Source organism: Gymnoscopelus microlampas (assembly GCF_963454915.1).
Source record: "Gymnoscopelus microlampas genome assembly, chromosome: 2".
Taxonomy (NCBI): Eukaryota; Metazoa; Chordata; class Actinopteri; order Myctophiformes; family Myctophidae; genus Gymnoscopelus; species Gymnoscopelus microlampas.
Window position 1 is genome coordinate 50,639,561 of NC_139939.1, and position 17,505 is coordinate 50,657,065.

General features: G+C 42.4%; 1 protein-coding gene across 2 annotated transcripts in view; it reads right to left on the reverse strand.

Annotated features, from left to right (window-relative positions):
- Nucleotides 1-16: 16 nt before the first annotated feature.
- LOC311035772 (SEC14-like protein 1) overlaps nucleotides 17-17,505 on the reverse strand; it is a 44,902-nt gene continuing 27,413 nt past the window's right edge. The window contains exons 6-17 of one of the 2 annotated variants that reach the window (XM_084044204.1): nucleotides 15,241-15,496; nucleotides 14,323-14,432; nucleotides 13,374-13,563; nucleotides 12,410-12,498; nucleotides 12,242-12,312; nucleotides 10,492-10,663; nucleotides 9,902-10,036; nucleotides 7,480-7,614; nucleotides 5,598-5,840; nucleotides 3,934-4,112; nucleotides 3,454-3,480; nucleotides 17-1,565 (exon numbers count right to left, since the gene is read on the reverse strand). In XM_084044204.1, the coding sequence (XP_083900330.1) occupies nucleotides 1,466-1,565; nucleotides 3,454-3,480; nucleotides 3,934-4,112; nucleotides 5,598-5,840; nucleotides 7,480-7,614; nucleotides 9,902-10,036; nucleotides 10,492-10,663; nucleotides 12,242-12,312; nucleotides 12,410-12,498; nucleotides 13,374-13,563; nucleotides 14,323-14,432; nucleotides 15,241-15,496 (1,707 nt within the window). In that variant the 3' untranslated portion in view covers nucleotides 17-1,465. The remainder of the gene's footprint in view (nucleotides 1,566-3,453; nucleotides 3,481-3,933; nucleotides 4,113-5,597; nucleotides 5,841-7,479; nucleotides 7,615-9,901; nucleotides 10,037-10,491; nucleotides 10,664-12,241; nucleotides 12,313-12,409; nucleotides 12,499-13,373; nucleotides 13,564-14,322; nucleotides 14,433-15,240; nucleotides 15,497-17,505) is intronic. The other variant, XM_084044205.1, reaches the window with a different exon arrangement.

The window sequence follows — 17,505 nt, forward strand, 5'->3', positions numbered from 1 at the left end:
GCCATTCCAATAATGATCTGGGTTAAAAATATATTTTATTAATAAATAAATGTTATTTCCCATTCAGTTCGGATTCAAATGGAAACCGCATGATAGCAAATTTGAGATATCTACATCACATAATGTATCCATTTTCCACATTAGCTGGCCGACCTCTCTGCCCATCAGTCTGCCTGTGATTGCCACATGACTGGAAGGTCTCTGTTCTAAGCACCCAAGTGAACAAGCCTCTCTGGACATTTTTCAAGATAAATAGAAATATTTCACAAAGTACAAACTCAGGTTATTGCTTCTAGCAGATTACCTCGTCAAGAACCATTCCTGGGTCAAACAGCATTAGAAAAAGCATTTCATCGTTGATTTTTAGCCTACTCCTACTCAGCTGCCAAATGGTTGAGGTTCACCACATGAGACCACATTATGAATGCCAGGCTTAAACTCTCACAAGGAAGTATTGATTTCTTGTCATTTTTTAACAACTTACTTAACTGTATTGATTTGTTGTGGTAAATTCCTCCAATCCGGTACTCTGTGTAGGTTTAAACAAATGCTAAAAAAAAGTATTAGCAAATGCTATTTAGCCCAAGAGTGTATACCAACCACCCAAACCCAGGTTAAACACACCCCACTGGTGATATGGCAAAGACTGTGGATTTTTGCACGTGTAGCAAGTATGTACAGTATCTGTGTGTGTGTGTGTGTGTGTGTGTGTGTGTGTGTGTGTGTGTGCGTGCGTGCGTGCGTGCGTGCGTGTGCATAACATCCCATCCAGTCTTCTTAGTCCCATGCACAATGAGATGTGTATGTGTATGTGTATGTGTATGTGTATGTGTATGTGTATGTGTGTGTATGTGTATGTGTATGTGCATGTGTGTGTGTGTGTGTGTGTGTGTGTGTGTGTGTGTGTGTGTGTGTGTGTGTGTATGTGTGCGCGTGCGTGCGTGCGTGTGTGTGTGCGCGTGCGTGCGTGTGTTTAAGTGCAGATGGATACACGTAACAGTGCCTCCTGTTTCTTCAACGGGTCCCACCGTTTTCCGCAGAAGAACATATTGCTTCTTTCAGTGCCCTGAAGGCACCAGACTATCAACTAAGTTGATAGTCAATAACTTGTTAGCCTTTCTCTTGGCAAGAGACACAAAGCAAACTTGTCCCGATTATGTTCAGATTCTACCTGTATCCTGAAAGAGATGTCCAGGCGAGAAAAATACATGGCCTTTGTGCAAAAGAACAGCCCTTTAAAAACGGTACACAGTCCGTGTTTTAACTTGTTTCCCTCTGGATTTGTTCTCTTTCTCCTCTGTTTGTGCAAGCATACTTCAGTTCCACATTGTGACTGACTAGAAATACAGAGTCATAAGAAGGAGGGAGGGACGGAGAGTAGTTGGCTTGAGGGTGAACTAGAAAAAAAAGGAGAATGGGTTTGCGGGTGTCGCAGTCCAGAGGCGTAGTACTCCGCTTCCATTATCTATCTGGAGACCAGGGAACTAGACTGCGACTGGCTGGAGGAGGTGGCGCTGAGTTGAGAGAAGCCGCTGTGGCTCGACTCCAGGCTGGTCATTGAGCCCCTGAGGACAGATGGAGAGGATGGGGGGGAGAAAAGGAACGACGGGAAAGAGTGCCGTTAGTTTGCATGTTACCACTTTAGCCGTTTACATTTCAAATGTCTCCAAAACTTGAGCTACAGTACCAAGTCTGCCAGTGAACCAACTGTGTGCATTTGTTCTGTGCACAGCCCGTGCTCTATCCCATTTGGTTCTCGAAGTCCAGACCAGAGGTCCTTGGCGGGGTACCAGGGGGGGGGGGGGTCCCCAGCAGAATTAGCTGATATAGCATAACAATCATTTTAACCACTTTAACCATGTTTTATACTTTGGCTATTCTAGCAGATATATAACTGAGTGTCGCACTATGAGCTTGAGCTGCTATTTTTGAGAAAAATCGAAAATGTGTGCAAATCTTTAAATCTTTTTTTTTTAAAGGCGAACATTTTGAACTCAAATCTTTGCTTCTGGGGGTCCCTGGCACAACATATTTTCAGGTGGGGGTCCGTGGCCAAATGCATATAAATTTTTGATATCATATCAAAAGTTTGAGAACCACTGCTCTATATCCAACCCAGTGATCATGGTGCAGGCTGAGAACCATGCAGCCACATTGAAACAGAAGAGACATTCAAGGTTCAGGCTCTAACAGAATATGGATACCAAGACAAAACACTGGTATTGGGTGAGATTGGATACCAAAAGAGTCTCAGGTTTGGACCTCAGGCAGACCTTTGCTGCCTGTCACTCCCAACTTTTTCCCTGTTTCCGGGCAATCTCCACTGTATTATCAAATGATGGCAGAAAAGGCCCAACAAAATTTAAAAATAAATAAATAAAAATGTATTAGGCCTACACTGGATAATTAACATCTATATCCATTATGTGCACAATCGTCTATTTTGAAACAAAACAAAAAAAACTTGATTTAAATTGTGAGGAAAATAATCTGCCATATCAGCATCCTTAGCCACCGATCCTGATATGGTGCAAAATGCAAATATCTGCCAGATATATCGGTCAATCTGATATATCAGACAACCTCTATCAAAATACAGTGAATGAGAGACTTGGGTTCTGATTGAATTCATTTATCAACAATACCCTCATGTAATACCTCGTTATATAACCCATTAAGACCTGGAACTGTGTCATTTCTATTTTTGAAAAATTGTGAAAATGTGTGCAAATCTTTGAATATATACTATATGTTTTAAAGCGAACATTTTTAACTCAAATCTATGCTTCTGGGGGTCCCCTGGAACAAAATATTTTGATGGGGGTCCGTGGCCAAATACATATAATTTTGGGGGTCCTTGACATGAAAAAGATTGAGCACCACTGATATAGAAACCTACGTTTTTCAGAATACTGTTGAGATTTAGGAGACATGTAGAATCGGCCTCAGGTCTCAATGGGTTAACATTGTCAAAATATCCTGTTGAACGAGTTACATGGCACTCACTGTTTGTAATAGTGCTAAAACAGCAAAGTGGGGTTTGTTAGGTTGGTAGTGCAAATTAGATGGTGGCAGAACAACAAATACAGTTGATATAAGTGTATGTGGGTGGACACACATAATTGACTCAAACCATCAAGTACACTTATATTGTTAGTCATGCAAGCAATTTGGCTTTAATAGGCCAGCAAGTGGATAGTAAGACCATAGCCTCAGTGCGAGGACCTTTTCTCCAATGCAAGCAAGGTGCATTGAGAAAGCATTGAGAAAGGCTATGGCAGGACTCTTAGCTGACGCTAATGAGCCATTTGCAACAGGGATGCAAACGAGCATCTCCTTTCCTGTAAACTGCTAGAGAAGGGCCAATGAAATTAGCAGCCACAAAAAGCAGCAATGACGCTAAGCTAAAGATAACGGGGAACAAAAAGGGGGCAAAGTCACTGGGCCACTTACAAACTCTGCACATCACAGCAAGCCGTTCTTCACAGGAAGAGACAGAGAGAAGGAGGGGTTGGTTGGTGAGTGAAAGAACAGAAGAGCATTGAAAAGAAGAGGCTGGTGGTGCTACATAAAAATAAGTCTTACAGGGAGGGGAAGGATCCTATTTCATAGGTCAGGGCTTATGGACAATTCCTGATGCTCGTGAATTTGTAAAGTCATTTTGCAGATTTAATTCATGGAAATATGATATTTCATAATGGTACTATGTGGTAGATTGTAACAAGACACAAGTGAGAAATTAAGAGTCAAAGAAGCCAGTGTCATAATGTCAATAATAATAACACAATAAAAACAGCTCTACGACACCATAGTGAACAAATCTGCATAAATATATTACCAACGTGTGGCTTAGATATAAAGACACATCTTTTCTCTCTCTCTCTCTCTCTCACTCTCTCTGTCACACACAAACAAAAACACACAGTTACCAACCTGAAGTCCTCGGACCCGAGCACCTCGGTATAGTACATGACTTTACACTTGTGCGAGGAGACCTGCAGGGAGGCCAGCACCTCGTCCACACGGGGGAGGTTGGTGGCGGCGCAGGCTGCCATGTTATGGAACTTCCACTGCAGGATGTAGAAACCTGGCCACCGGGTTATGTGGGAGCCCTGGGGACAGCATGGGGGGAGAGGGTTCATCGTTATGTCTGAAATAATCCCACTACTATCACTTTTTTTTTTTTTTTTACAATTAGTTTACCTTAGTTTTTAATTACCGTTTAACACATTGGGTGCCAAAACCGTATATATACTTCTTTTAAATTACAACCATGGAGTGCCAAAACCGTATATATACTGTTTTTGAAAAAAACAATGAAATCCATACCAACAGGAGATATCATTTTTCGAAGATTTAGACTCCCATCCACTTCCTGGTTAACTTATGACTTCAAAAGCCTGTATCTCGGCTCCTGTGTACTTTTTTTTTTACAATGTATTTTCAACTGGCTGCAACTATGGAACGGATTTCCGAATGTTTTTAATTTTTTCCCCCCGATTGTACGAGACCTCTATATAATGAATGGATGCTTTTTTTTACATGGATTTGCTCGTCGTGGATTCTAGAGCTTTAAACAGTAAAGCGCAGTCAATGGGGAGAATGCTGGCACCCAACGTAAGTTGTTATGAAAAAATGCTGGCACCCCATGTGTTAAGTGAGCTTAACACAACGTATCTCCGAGGACCCCCTCAGAGATACTGCAGGGGGGCCGCCAAACGCCAAATGTTTGTGTGATAGGGACTTTCTTTTTTTAATTTAATTTACATTAACCACTTGAACCCTCGCATCCTTATTCTGTGGGAACACTAGCCCCGAAAATAGCAGCTCTACAAGCTCACAACGCGTCACAGACGGGACAGCATCGGCGAAGAGGTTTGGTGTGGTGTACAGGGAAAAAAGAGCAGACCAAGTATAGGTCAAGTTTACAAAGTATTGAAGGTTTAAGTTGTTAAATGTCAGAAAATACACATTTAACACAAATCCAATATGTAGTGGAGGTCCCTGCTTCATCTCTCTCTCTCTAAGCTAAGGCCTTGGCCTTGGCCTTGGCCTGAAAAGCGTTAAAGACGCCTGCATTAGAGGGTTCATGCTTTTGCCACTGCCGCCCTTCTGTGTAACAAACTCTCTAGGTCTACTATCCCTACCCAATGATATAAATCCAGCTTAAAAGCCCATCTACCGTATATTCCCTAACCTCTGAGACTCCCTGAAGGTCCTGTTTGTTTGGCCCTTGTGTTCTCGTCTCTGTTGCTTTGCCATTTAAATGTAATTTCACTCTGCAATTTATGTTGATTTTGTAATCCGTCACAAGAATGTGACAAAAACAAAACAAATCTCAATTTGAATTCAAGGCTTCATGGGGTGTGTAATTGATAAAAAAATAAGTATTTTTTGGGGTGAACTACTCCTATAAAGCCATCTCAAGCTCAGGCTGATAATTATTCATACAACACAGAACCAACACACACACACACACACACACACACACACACACACACACACACACACACACACACACACACACACACACACACACACACACACACACACACACACACACACACACACACACACACACACACACACTCTCTTACCTGAACACTCTCTCCCTCCTTGCAGCTGAGTGGGGACTCCACCATGCTGTAATCCTGGCCCAGGGTCCACGACCTTTCGATGAGCTGGACATTGTTGCCTCCCGGGGAGCTGACCCCCACGGGGTCCTTGCGCAGTGGCTGTGGGGCCCGCTTGGAGTGGAAGATGTTGAACACCACGTCCCCTTTGCACACGTCAAAGTCCCAGGTGACCACCGAGGAGGCATCGATGATCTCTATCAGCAGCTGCAGGAGGTGGAGGGAGGAAGTGGACATAGGAGGAAAGGAGGGAAGGATGAAAGAGAGTAGAGAGAGATACAAGATGTGAGCGATGAGAGTAATGCATTTTGAAAAAAGGAAAGATTAACCCATTAAGACCTGGAACTGTGTCATTTTTAGATTTGAGCTAAAAAGCTTTATTTTACACTTGGGGCTATTCAAAAATAGCAGATATACAAGCTCATAGCGCGGTAGCGCGGCACCGAGTGCCGCGCTATGAACTTGTAGATCTGCTATTTTTGAAAAATCGTGAAAATGTGTGCAAATCTTTGAATATATATATTTTTAAAGCGAACATTAACTCAAATTATTGCTTCTGGGGGGTCCCTGGAACAACATATTTTGATGGGGGTCTGCGGCCAAATACATTGGCCCTTGACATGAAAAAGATTGAGCACCACTGATACAGAAACAAACGTTTTTCAAGAAAATGTTGAGATTTAGGAGACATGTAGAATCGGCTTCAGGTCTCAATGGGTTAACGACCAATTAATGCCAGAATATGTAATGAGAGACATGTTATACAAGAGAGAGAGAGAGAGAGAGAGAGAGAGAGAGAGAGAGAGAGTGAGAGAGAGGATGTGGACGGCAAAGTGAACAGAACAGAGAGATGGGAACATCTGTTTGAGAGGTCATAAGCTCATTAACCTGAAATAAAACAGGTTTCCAGCAGAGTGGATCCATATGGCGCACGGCGGCAGCACGGACCGTTATGGATTGCATAATGCTGCCTATACATTACTGAGGGCAGTCTGCGAAAGAGGGGGGGGGGGGGGCATGCTTTTAATTGGTTGCGTAAGGAGTCAGCGCCCCGTTAAAGGCTGAATTCAAGGTCCCATTTCTCTTAGGGCATTGGTTCTCAAAGTGGGGTCCGGGGACCCCCAGGGGTACTTGAGGGGGTTCCAGGGGGTCCCCAGCTAAATGATGGACAGGGAACCAATGGACCCTTATGGGTCTGTAACTCTGAGAGTGTACAAATGGAACCAAATGGACCCTAACGGGTCCATTTGGTTCCATTTGTACACTCTCAGAGTTAAATTAACATTGATTTTACAATATAAATTGGGGTCCCAGAGACATACATGCCATTAAATGGGGGTCCGTAGCCTAAATGCATGTCAAACTGAGGGATTAAAATGGTTGAAATCACTGCTAGAGAGCCGTAAAAATCTTCTATTATGGGGGTCCCTGGCTTATATTTTCAAATGGGGGTCCGTGGTCTAATAAGTGTCTATTTGGGGGTCCTTGGCACGAAAAAGTTTGAGAACCACTGTCTTAGGGAGCAGGTTAAGAACCTTGCATGCAAAATCCACAAGGGGTTACATGCTAAATCCACTAGGGGGCAGTCATAGACTAGAGAAATAAACTGAAGCACTGGACCACTGAAGCGCTCTCTGGACAAACCACAGTGGCCATTATTGTCATGAACGATCAAAACTGATCTACATTATACATTACCGCCCCCCGCCCACACACAAATCTGGCTCGTGTGACATTGTTACCTCCCCTCCCTAGTGATTCCCTTCACAGTTTGAGACCCGTGTTTTATGCCCCCCCCCCCCCCCCCCCCGTGTGCTAAGAGGAGGTGTTCTATGTTGGGCCTGACCTCGTGTGGAGCTCCCTTGAAGACGCTGGCAGTTTGGTAGATGGTCTCGGTCCACAGGCGGACATCCTCGTTCTCCAGCTCCTCAGCTGTGCGGTACATGGACTTGGGAACCAGGCCACCCTCTGGCACCTCACACTGCCAAGGACAAAATGATCAGAACACACACACACACAGGTTTGTATTACTATAATTGTGAGGACATCAACGCTTTAGGACAGCCATTTTATGAATGCCATTGAAAAATACATATATTTTGCCAGTTTTAGCCATAAGCCTAAAGCCGAAAAACAGCAGATCTACAAGCCCACAACGCGTCGCGCTGCGACGCGTTGTGAGCTTATAGATCGGCTGTTTTTCGGTGCATGACACTGGGAGCACAACTAAGTATAAATCATGTTTAACTCTAATACCAATCCCTAAACCTAACCTCTAAATGTCTAATCCTGACCTGAATGTTTTTCTTGTAAACGTATCTCTAAAAACTTTTTTTTTTAACTATAAAACAACCATTTGTCTTGTGAGGACCAGGAAAACGGTCCTCACAATGTATATTTCCTTCAAATTCTACTATACTTGGTCCTCGCAAGTATAGTCACACACACACACACACACACACACACACACACACACACACACACACACACACACACACACACACACACACACACACACACACACACACACACACACACACACACACACACACACACACACACACACACACACACACACACACACACAATCAGGTCAGTAAAAGACATTCTAAGGTGGTTGGTATTCTACACTGTACTGATTGCTTCTCCCTCAGCGGCAAATCATTTTACAAAGTCTCCCAGTGTGCGGCAGATGTAAGTTGCTTAAGGTACTTTCAGTATTCTGAAAAAAACGTATGTTTCTATATCAGTGGTGCTCAAACTTTTTCATGTCAAGGACCCCCAAAATGATAAGTATTTGGCCGCCGACCCCCATCTCAAAATATTTTGTTCCAGGGACCCCCCAGATGCAAAGATTTGAGTTAAAATGTTCGCTTTAAAAGAATATATATATTCAAAGACTTTATTCAAAGATATTTTCAAGATTTTTCAAAAAATAGCAGATCTATTTTTGAATAACCAAAGTGTAAAATAATGCCTTTTTAGCTCAAATAGAAAAGTGACACAGATGCGGCCTCAGGTCTTAGTGGGCTAACCCACACATTTTGGACATGTCTTGTGTTTCAATGGTAATCGGTGTTTCACAAATACAGTAGCTCCTCACACACAAAACGCTTTGCTTGGACAATTCACTGTTCTTTGAAGCACTCGACCCCAGCAGCAGTACTGTACTGTACTGTATGGTATGAACATTGCCAAGAGATGCATTCTGACGCTGTGGAAATCAGACTCTGTGCCACAGTTTGACTCAGGGCTGAGAGAGCTAGTTGGCATTGTAACATGTGGAAAGACTGAGTTTCCAACTTTCTGGTAGAATTCTGTGGAATATGGGTCCTGGTGCTACAGAAGAACATGATGTTGTAAATGAGCAGTGGTGTAAAATGTCAGTTTAGTTTTGTTATGTATTTTTTTCTTATAGTTGTTTCATTGTTACCGTTTGTGTCTGTTATGTACATATTGGTTACTTCTATTGGTCGTTTCTTTCCTATTGTCTACCTGTTTAGTTTTTTGTGTGAGGTGGGAGGGAGGGACTGGTTTACGGTTGTTTATGTAATTTTGGTTGTTGTACTTGTCCTTCTGTTGTGTAGAAAAATAAACCATACATTTTAATAAAGATACGATAAAAACAACAAAAATAATTACACCTCAATTGTGTCTCTTGTCTCATCAATTAAAGCTTTTGAGCAGCGATGAATCGACCTAATAGTGGGTGTTCGACTAGATAACTACATCTCTGACCATGGAACAAGTAGTGAAATTACTAATGCAATAGCAAAACTACAAGTATATTTATCAAGAAGTAATGCTGTTATTATCTTTAACACTTAACCTGCCTGAGTTATTTCAGATGTTTTGCAGTTGTCTGCCAGAGATTTTTAATTGAAATTAAGTCATTTTCTGCCAATCATCCATATATGCGTTCTATTGAATCCATCACTTGCCTGCCAATAGTACTTTTTTAATTTCAATGAAAAATCTCTGGCAGACAACTGCAAAAAAATCTGAAATAATTCAGGCAGGTTAAGTGTTAAAAAAGTACTCAGGAGCCGAGATACAGAATTTTTAAGTTTTAAGTTAACAAGGAAGTGGATAGGAGTCTAGATCTTTGAAAAATTATCTCCTTGGTCTTTGGGTCAAATAAAATTAAAAAAATGTAAAAAAAATAAAAAAATAAAAATTGTCAGGCAAGTGATGGATTCTAAAGAACGCATATATGCGTTATTGGCAGAAAATTAGTTAAACACACACACACACACACATACACTCACCATGCACTCTCCCCCCAGGAAGTCAGGAATGATCTCCTTGTCAATGTAGTCCACCATTCCTCCAGGGCCCTGGTAGTCATTACCGGCGTAGATCAAAAACTTCTTGCGGGTGTTCTCATCGATGAACGGACTCACCTGGCATGGAGGAGGGACAGAGGTTACTCATGTTAACCCATGAAGACCCAAGGCCGAATCTACAAATTTCTTTTTTCTGAAAAACGTATGTTGCTATATCAGTGGTGCTCAAACTTTTTCATGTCAAGGACCCCCAAAATTATAGATATTTGCCCGCGGACCCCCCCGTCTCAAAATATTTTGTTCCAGTGACCTCCAGACCTTAAAAAATGCATAATTTTCATAAGTTTGATACAAATTCAAAGATTTTTCAAAATAATTGAATACGAAAAACAAAAAAAATCCATGAATTAGAAAACAAGTGTTTCAGAAGTAGTGAAAATAGCCGATCTACAAGCTCACAATGCGTCGCATCTTGTAGATCGGCACTTTTTTTTGGGGGGGGGGGGATTTGAGCTAGAAGGTTTGGGAACCAGTGCTGTACACGGTGCATGCATCTCCTTCCTGGGTCTCACCAGTGTCCAGAGGACGGGGAAGACTCTGGGAGCCCTCAGTATCAGCAGACGGCCCAGTGTCTCAGGGTAGTTGGCCTCCACCACCTCTATGATCCTCAGCAGGGCCTTCACCCCTGGCCTCCATAGGTGACGCATGTTCAGACCCTCCAGATCCACCACACATGTCCAACAGCTATATACACACACACACACACACACACACACACACACACACAAAACTATGAATAAAACTTTAAGTACTGTATGAGCCAGTGTTGATTTCGTCGACGAACTGCCTTTTTTTCACTGACGAAAACGAAATTAGGGACTAGTGCAGAAGAGATCCAGTAGAACTAAAAGACACGTCATTTTATGTTTGGTTTCGCTTTGAAAATAGCAGATCTACAAGCTCACAACGCGTCGCGCTGCGACACGTTGTGAGCTTGTAGATCGGCTATTTTCAACGTGCAACCAAGGATAAAATCTGCAATTACGGACTGCCAAAATACATTTTTGTCGACAAAATCAACTGTAGATTTAGTCGACTAAAACTAGACAAAAAGTTAAACATTTCTGATGACTAAAACTAAACAGAATTTTATTCAAAAGACTATGACCAAAACTAAATCAAAATTTGCTGTCAAAATCAACACTGGTGTGAGCAATGTCACAAAAAAGAAAACATGATTTTTTCTATTCCATGTAGTACCAGGTTTTCAAGCCCGTTAGTTCAAGACGTTAAACAGCTTCATCAGGAACAGAACACAGTGTACTATACAGTGGCCAGTCTTAACCAGCCCCCCCCCTCGTACCACTTAGTAAACATGTCAAACAGACATGAATTTTAAGTGTTGAAAGCGCCTCTGGCTAACACTGTAAGCCCCCCCTCCCTCGTAGCTCACTTCACATGCATTCCTGCAAGGCTTCTCTTCCAGCCACCTCTCTCACTCACTCCATTCTGATACTGTACGATCTAAGAGATACCATCTCCATTAGGTCTATCTGTCTCTCTCTCTCTCTAGTGCATACTTTAGATTTTTGTAGCAGTTCAAACTCTTCTGGACTTGCTCACTGTAGATGTTAAAATCATAAACCTGGGATGAACCCAAATAGCTTAAAGGGATATTTCTTCACTTTTCGCTTTCAAACATGTTTGGGGTCATTTTGATGTCTACTCAGGCTTTTGCGTGCACCCCAGACAATCCTTGATTCAGTATTTAGATATTTCATATTCATTTTATCCTTCCTACAACACCTATTGTAACTTCAAACTCCATTTTAACCATGTTAGATTGATTGAAAACACACGTCCTTGGTTCTGGTGACTGATATTGTCCTTCTAATGTGTGAGGGGGACGTGTTTTTTCAATTACTTTTTTCATTTATGTTTGTTTGGAAAATGAAAAAATAGAAAAAGAAAAGAAAAGAAAAAGGCAGTTAAAACAGCCCCCTCATGCATTAGATGGACAATATCAGTCACCAGAACCAAGGACGTGTGTAATACCATATTATTGTTAACATTGTTTGTATTTGTACAATTTTACAGTCTCCTGACAGTGAGAAAATGTATATGCCAATCGTATATCAAGATTCACAAAGATTTAAAAATACTAAATACATCTTTGGATTTGTTTTGTTTATTAAGTGAACAATATGTGGTTTGGATTGGATTAGTCTTTATTGAGCGACTGTCAAGTATCTACACCAATGCTACATTAATACAGCTCTAAATCAAAATAGTGTTAAAAAGGAGTGAGCACTGCAGGTTTACCTGATGGGTCGACCAAACACCTTGGTGTTTTCCTCGCACCGTCTTAAGCCCTCTTCATTGATGGACAGCACCTGCAACAAGAGAACACAAGAGGGTGGTTGATGTTCATACAGCCTTACGGGATCATTTGGGTCAATTTTTAATGCACGTTGCAGAAATGTTACTCACATGTCTAAGCAGAGATTCCTCCCCCAGCGCACGGACCAGTCCTTTGGTGTCCATCTGGCCCAGCCTCAGGATGTACATTGGACGGCCATCTGGCAGAACACACAGTTATCAGGCTACAGTATGTAGTGCATACTATAGGCCCTTAATAGAGGATTTCAACCAAACGCTGTTTGACACAAGCCAAAGCCTTAACACACATCCGGTCGGCTGTTGGTTGGTAACTGCTGTATATTATCTTGTTTTTCCGGCACCCAGCTCTAATTGTGCATATCACAACTTTTTTTTTAACCCATTAAGACCTGGAACTGTGTCATTTTTAGATTTGAGCTAAAAAGCATTATTTTACACTTTGGGCTATTCAAAAATAGCAGATATACAAGCTCGTAGCGCGGCACCGAGTGCCGCGCTACGAGCTTGTAGATCTGCTATTTTTGAAAAGTCATAAAAATGTGTGCAAATCTTTGAATATATATATTTTTAAAGCGAACATTTTTAACTCAAATCTTTGCTTCTGGGGGTCCCTGGAACAAAATATTTTGATCGGGGTCCGCGGCCAAATACATATCATTGTTGGGGTCCTTGGTGATTGAGCACCACTGATATAGAAACATGTGTTTTTCAGAATACTGTTGAGATTTAGGAGACATGTAGAATCAGCTTCAGGTCTCAATGGGTTAAATAACCTCATCAGTAGAAACCATGTAGGCTGGAGGAAACAAGAAAACGAGGCTAGTCTTGATGCATTTCTGAGTGTGTGTAACTCGAGCCTTGGAGGGTATTTGGAGATCATCGTCTCCAATTACGTCTCCATATCCATGTATGACAACATAGACATGACCAGCTATGAAGTGACCTATATCCACACACATGCATAATATTGTTAAGTATGTCAGTGTGGGTGCAGTGCACCCAAACAGCAACACCCCATCCCACCCTCTCACGTGTTGGTGCAGCTGCTGCCTACCTCTGTCGTGGTGGTGCCAGCCTCCGGTGTAATAGTCATGGAGGACCTGTGGTGAGGTCCAGGTCTCCAGCAGGTAGTCCACCTGGTGCTGTTTCCTCCAGGTCAGAGACTGACACAGGAACTCCCTGGCCTTGTCCATGTTGAAGTCCCTGGCCCGCAGGAAACGCAGGATGTGCTCGTCCTTAGGGATCTTGACAAGAGTGTTAAACAAAGATAGTGGGATGTACAATATACAAACTGAGGTAAACATACAGAAGTCATTTAGAGGCTTAAAGGAGGAGTTCACCCAAAACATTACTTATTTTCTATCAATTACACACCCCATGAAGCCTTGATTTCATGGATTTATTTTTGTTTTTGTGGCATTCCTAAGACAATCATTTGATGAACGTGTGTTTTTCCGGTACGAGACACAAATAATCTACTTTGTGTCTCCTACCGGATACATTAGCCGGTAGGAGACGGGAATCAAATTATTAGCTTAGGAATGCGACAAAAAAAAAAATCCATGGATTCAAGGCTTCATAGGGTGTGCAATTGATAGAAAATAAGTAATTTTTTGGGTGAACTCCTCCTTTAAGCAGGCAGGGGTGTCAAACTGACGTGTAGATTAAGTGGCTTCATTAAATGAATCCTAATTCATTCAGGTGTGTGTGTGTGCTATAACAAGCTTTTTACAAAATAAAATAGTAAACTCAACTTCTGTGGTCACATGGTTAGGACTTAAGCTAAATTCCAGTGCATAGTCAAATTGTAAGTGTAATATAATGTTCATACATGTATTCAATATTGTCATTGAAAACTGTGTGTGTGTGTGTGTGTGTGTGTGTGTGTGTGTGTGTGTGTGTGTGTGTGTGTGTGTGTGTGTGTGTGTGTGTGTGTGTGTGTGTGTGTGTGTGTGTGTGTGTGTGTGTGTGTGTGTGTGCGTGTGTGTGTGTGCATGAATTACCTTGCCTTTGTGCATCTCCTGCAACCACTGGCGTAGTCTGATCAAACAGCTCTCCTGTAGAGGGGTTAGGTCGCCCAGGTAACGTTTAATGTAGTCTGCATCCAGCTTGTCTGCACCACACACAAATATCATGAAATATCTGACGTGATCATAGCAATGTCAAACACCGCAAGCAAAAGGTAATGAAATGTGATCCCAGTGCAATTCTTCTATTCACTTGACTAACCAAAAGAGAGCATTACGTTATATTACCCATAGCTCTGGTTCAGAGCGTTAGTGAGTTCCCTCTAACGCTCTGGTAGACCCCTCGCTCTGGCCATGTACAAGGAATTCCACTGCCCTGCCAGCGCTCTAGAGTAGTGAAAATAAACTAAACCATTTCGCTACTCACCGAAGCAAAGGCTGTGTTGTTGAATGTCTATTCTCCAACCCTGCACGCCTAAACGCACCCCACCTACTCTGTAAAATACACTTTTTGGGCAGAAAATAAAATATGTCAGCGAGACGGACATTATTTGTATTTACTCCACAGTGCCCTCTACATTCTGGTTAATGGTAAGTTCAAATCCCCCAGATCTGTAGAGGGCACTGTGGAGTAAATACAAATAATGTCCGTCTCGCTGACATATTTTATTTTCTGCCCAAAAAGTGTATTTTACAGAGTAGGTGGGGTGCGTTTAGGCGTGCGGGGTTGGAGAATAGACATTCAACAACACAAAACAGCCTTTGCTTCGGTGAGTAGCGAAATGGTTTAGTTTATTTTCACTACTCTAGAGCGCTGGCAGGGCAGTGGAATTCCTTGTACATGGCCAGAGCGAGGGGTCTTCCAGAGCGTTAGAGGGAACTCACTAACGCTCTGATCCAGAGCTATATTACCCATAGATAAAAGAGAGAGCCCATTCAGCAGTGATTACCAACCTTCAGCCTGGCCCTCCGTTAGGCTGTCTGCCTGGCTGGCATTGACCTCCTTGGCGGTGTCCTGGGTGGCGCCGTCCTTGGCACTGGCAGGCAGGGGGGTGGCGATGTCCGGCGTGACCACCAGGACAGGTGGGCTGGTGGAAAGGGGGCTGGCAGGGGGGGGTGTCAGGGGAGGGGTGGACGGTGCCCAGCGGGGCACGTGGGTGATTCCCTCATCGTCCAGTTCCTTCAGGTAGAATTCTATGATCTCTTTGCCCTGAGGTGAGGGAGAGGAGGGAGGAGTGGTGCAATGGAACAGTGGAGGAGGTGGCGATGAAGAAGGATTTAGAAGTGGGAGGACAAAAAGTAAACAACTATGTCAGACAAGCAAGGGCACAGGTATGTTAACAAAGATCAAGTTTTCTTCATCTACTACATCCACTATGATTAAAGACTTTTCTGGCTCTTACTGAACACACCTGTGGATTATACCAGGGAAAAATGACTTGGACTTAGCTCCCCCCTCGGACATACCTGTAGACTACACCAGGTACATATTACTTTTTTTTTTGTTGCTCTCCCTCATGGAGCTACTTGCGGATTATACCAGGGTCAGTCCACCCTTAGGTGAACACGCACTGACCTTCTGCACCTTAATCCCATGTATAACGCACAAACTTTTTTTATTGCGCTCTTTTCTCTCTAAGCACCTTAGCGTCTATAAGTATATCATGCACAGTATACATACATTGCTGCTATGCTCAGGCACCTTAGTTTGTTTCTTTATCTCAGGTACTTTGTAAATATGTAGATAACTTGTTTTTGGCCTTCTATTGTTCTCTTGTTCGATCTCCTTCCCACTTGCCCCCTACCCCTCTTCTTCTTCTCTCTCCCCACTCTTCTTTCTACGGAATTTAACGTTGCGATGGGAATGATGTACAAAAACGAATTTTACACACTTTTTTACCTTGTAAACCTGTGATGTCACTGATGTGACAATAAACCTGATTCTGATTCTGATTCTGATTCTGACAAGAAAGTCCTGTGTGCTCATTCAGTCAAGTGGTTGTAGCAAGTAATGGGGACATAGAGGTAAATGACAGGAGGTGTAATTATATTACCAGTATCCAGCTCAAATGAGATCAGCAGGCGGTTACACAAGCTTGTTTAAGCTATACGACGGCATGGGCCAGATTATCTTATGCAACAAGTAACTCTTACACCAGTGCCCAGTTGCAGAAATTACATTACGTGTCAAACTTAAGCCTCTCTTCGGTTATCTTTGTTTTGACCAAGGCTTTCATAGTAGATACTGTCGTACGACGGCACAGGTACACTTCAGTTACTATGGTTACAACAAGTCATTGGCAAAAAAAGAAGAAGTTCTGCTTCACTCACATAATCTTTAAATGTTAACGTACAGTACGTGATAGAATCATTAACAGTGTTAGTTAGCATCTGAAAAACTGCCAACAAAGAGCACACAAAAAAATAAAAATAAAGCCAAACTGGACAGAAGAGGAGAACGTTTTTCTACTCGAAGAATGGAAAGCACAAATCAATCATGAAAAGTCCATTTAATCCAGCCATAACAACTAGTAACGGACAAAATCAATGCTAGAAATGCTGCTATGTGATTGGTGGTATATGTAGGTCTCTTAAAATATTCTAAGGTCCTTCTATCAAGTATGGACAAACACTTAGATGTTAAAGGAGTTTCCTTTACAAACGTCCTAAGGAAATCCTTATGGTGATTTTATGCAACTCATTTTGTCTCCAAGGCATCCTTGAAAACGTAAGGGCCTCCTTAGACTAAAGCCTGATTTATGCTTAGTTACACACCTGTGATGCACGCTGAGAAGAGCCGAGCCAGAAGCTCACACTCAACGCATCACAAGTAGATCTGCTATTTTTTGACACGTGACACTGGCGTACAGCCAAGTATAACCGTGCTTTAAGTGGTTTTCTGCCACTGTGCTCGGGCTTCTCCACTTACTGCACAGCGAAGGAGCGCTATGTCTGCAATAACAATGCTGCTGCACTCAAAGTTAGGGAAGGAAATAATAAATATTTCAAAACATTTGGTTTTCCCGCTTGTTGTTTTTTGGTGTGTGCGTGCGTGTGCGTGTGTGTGTGTGTGTGTGTGTGTGTGTGTGTGTGTGAGAGAGAGAATGCCTGGCAGTGTTGAAATGTTAGAGGTACCGTACACAGTAAAATCCTCAGTGTTAATTTATCCGAGTCCATGTAGTTCCATTTGTACACACTGAGTAAAATTAACACTATAAG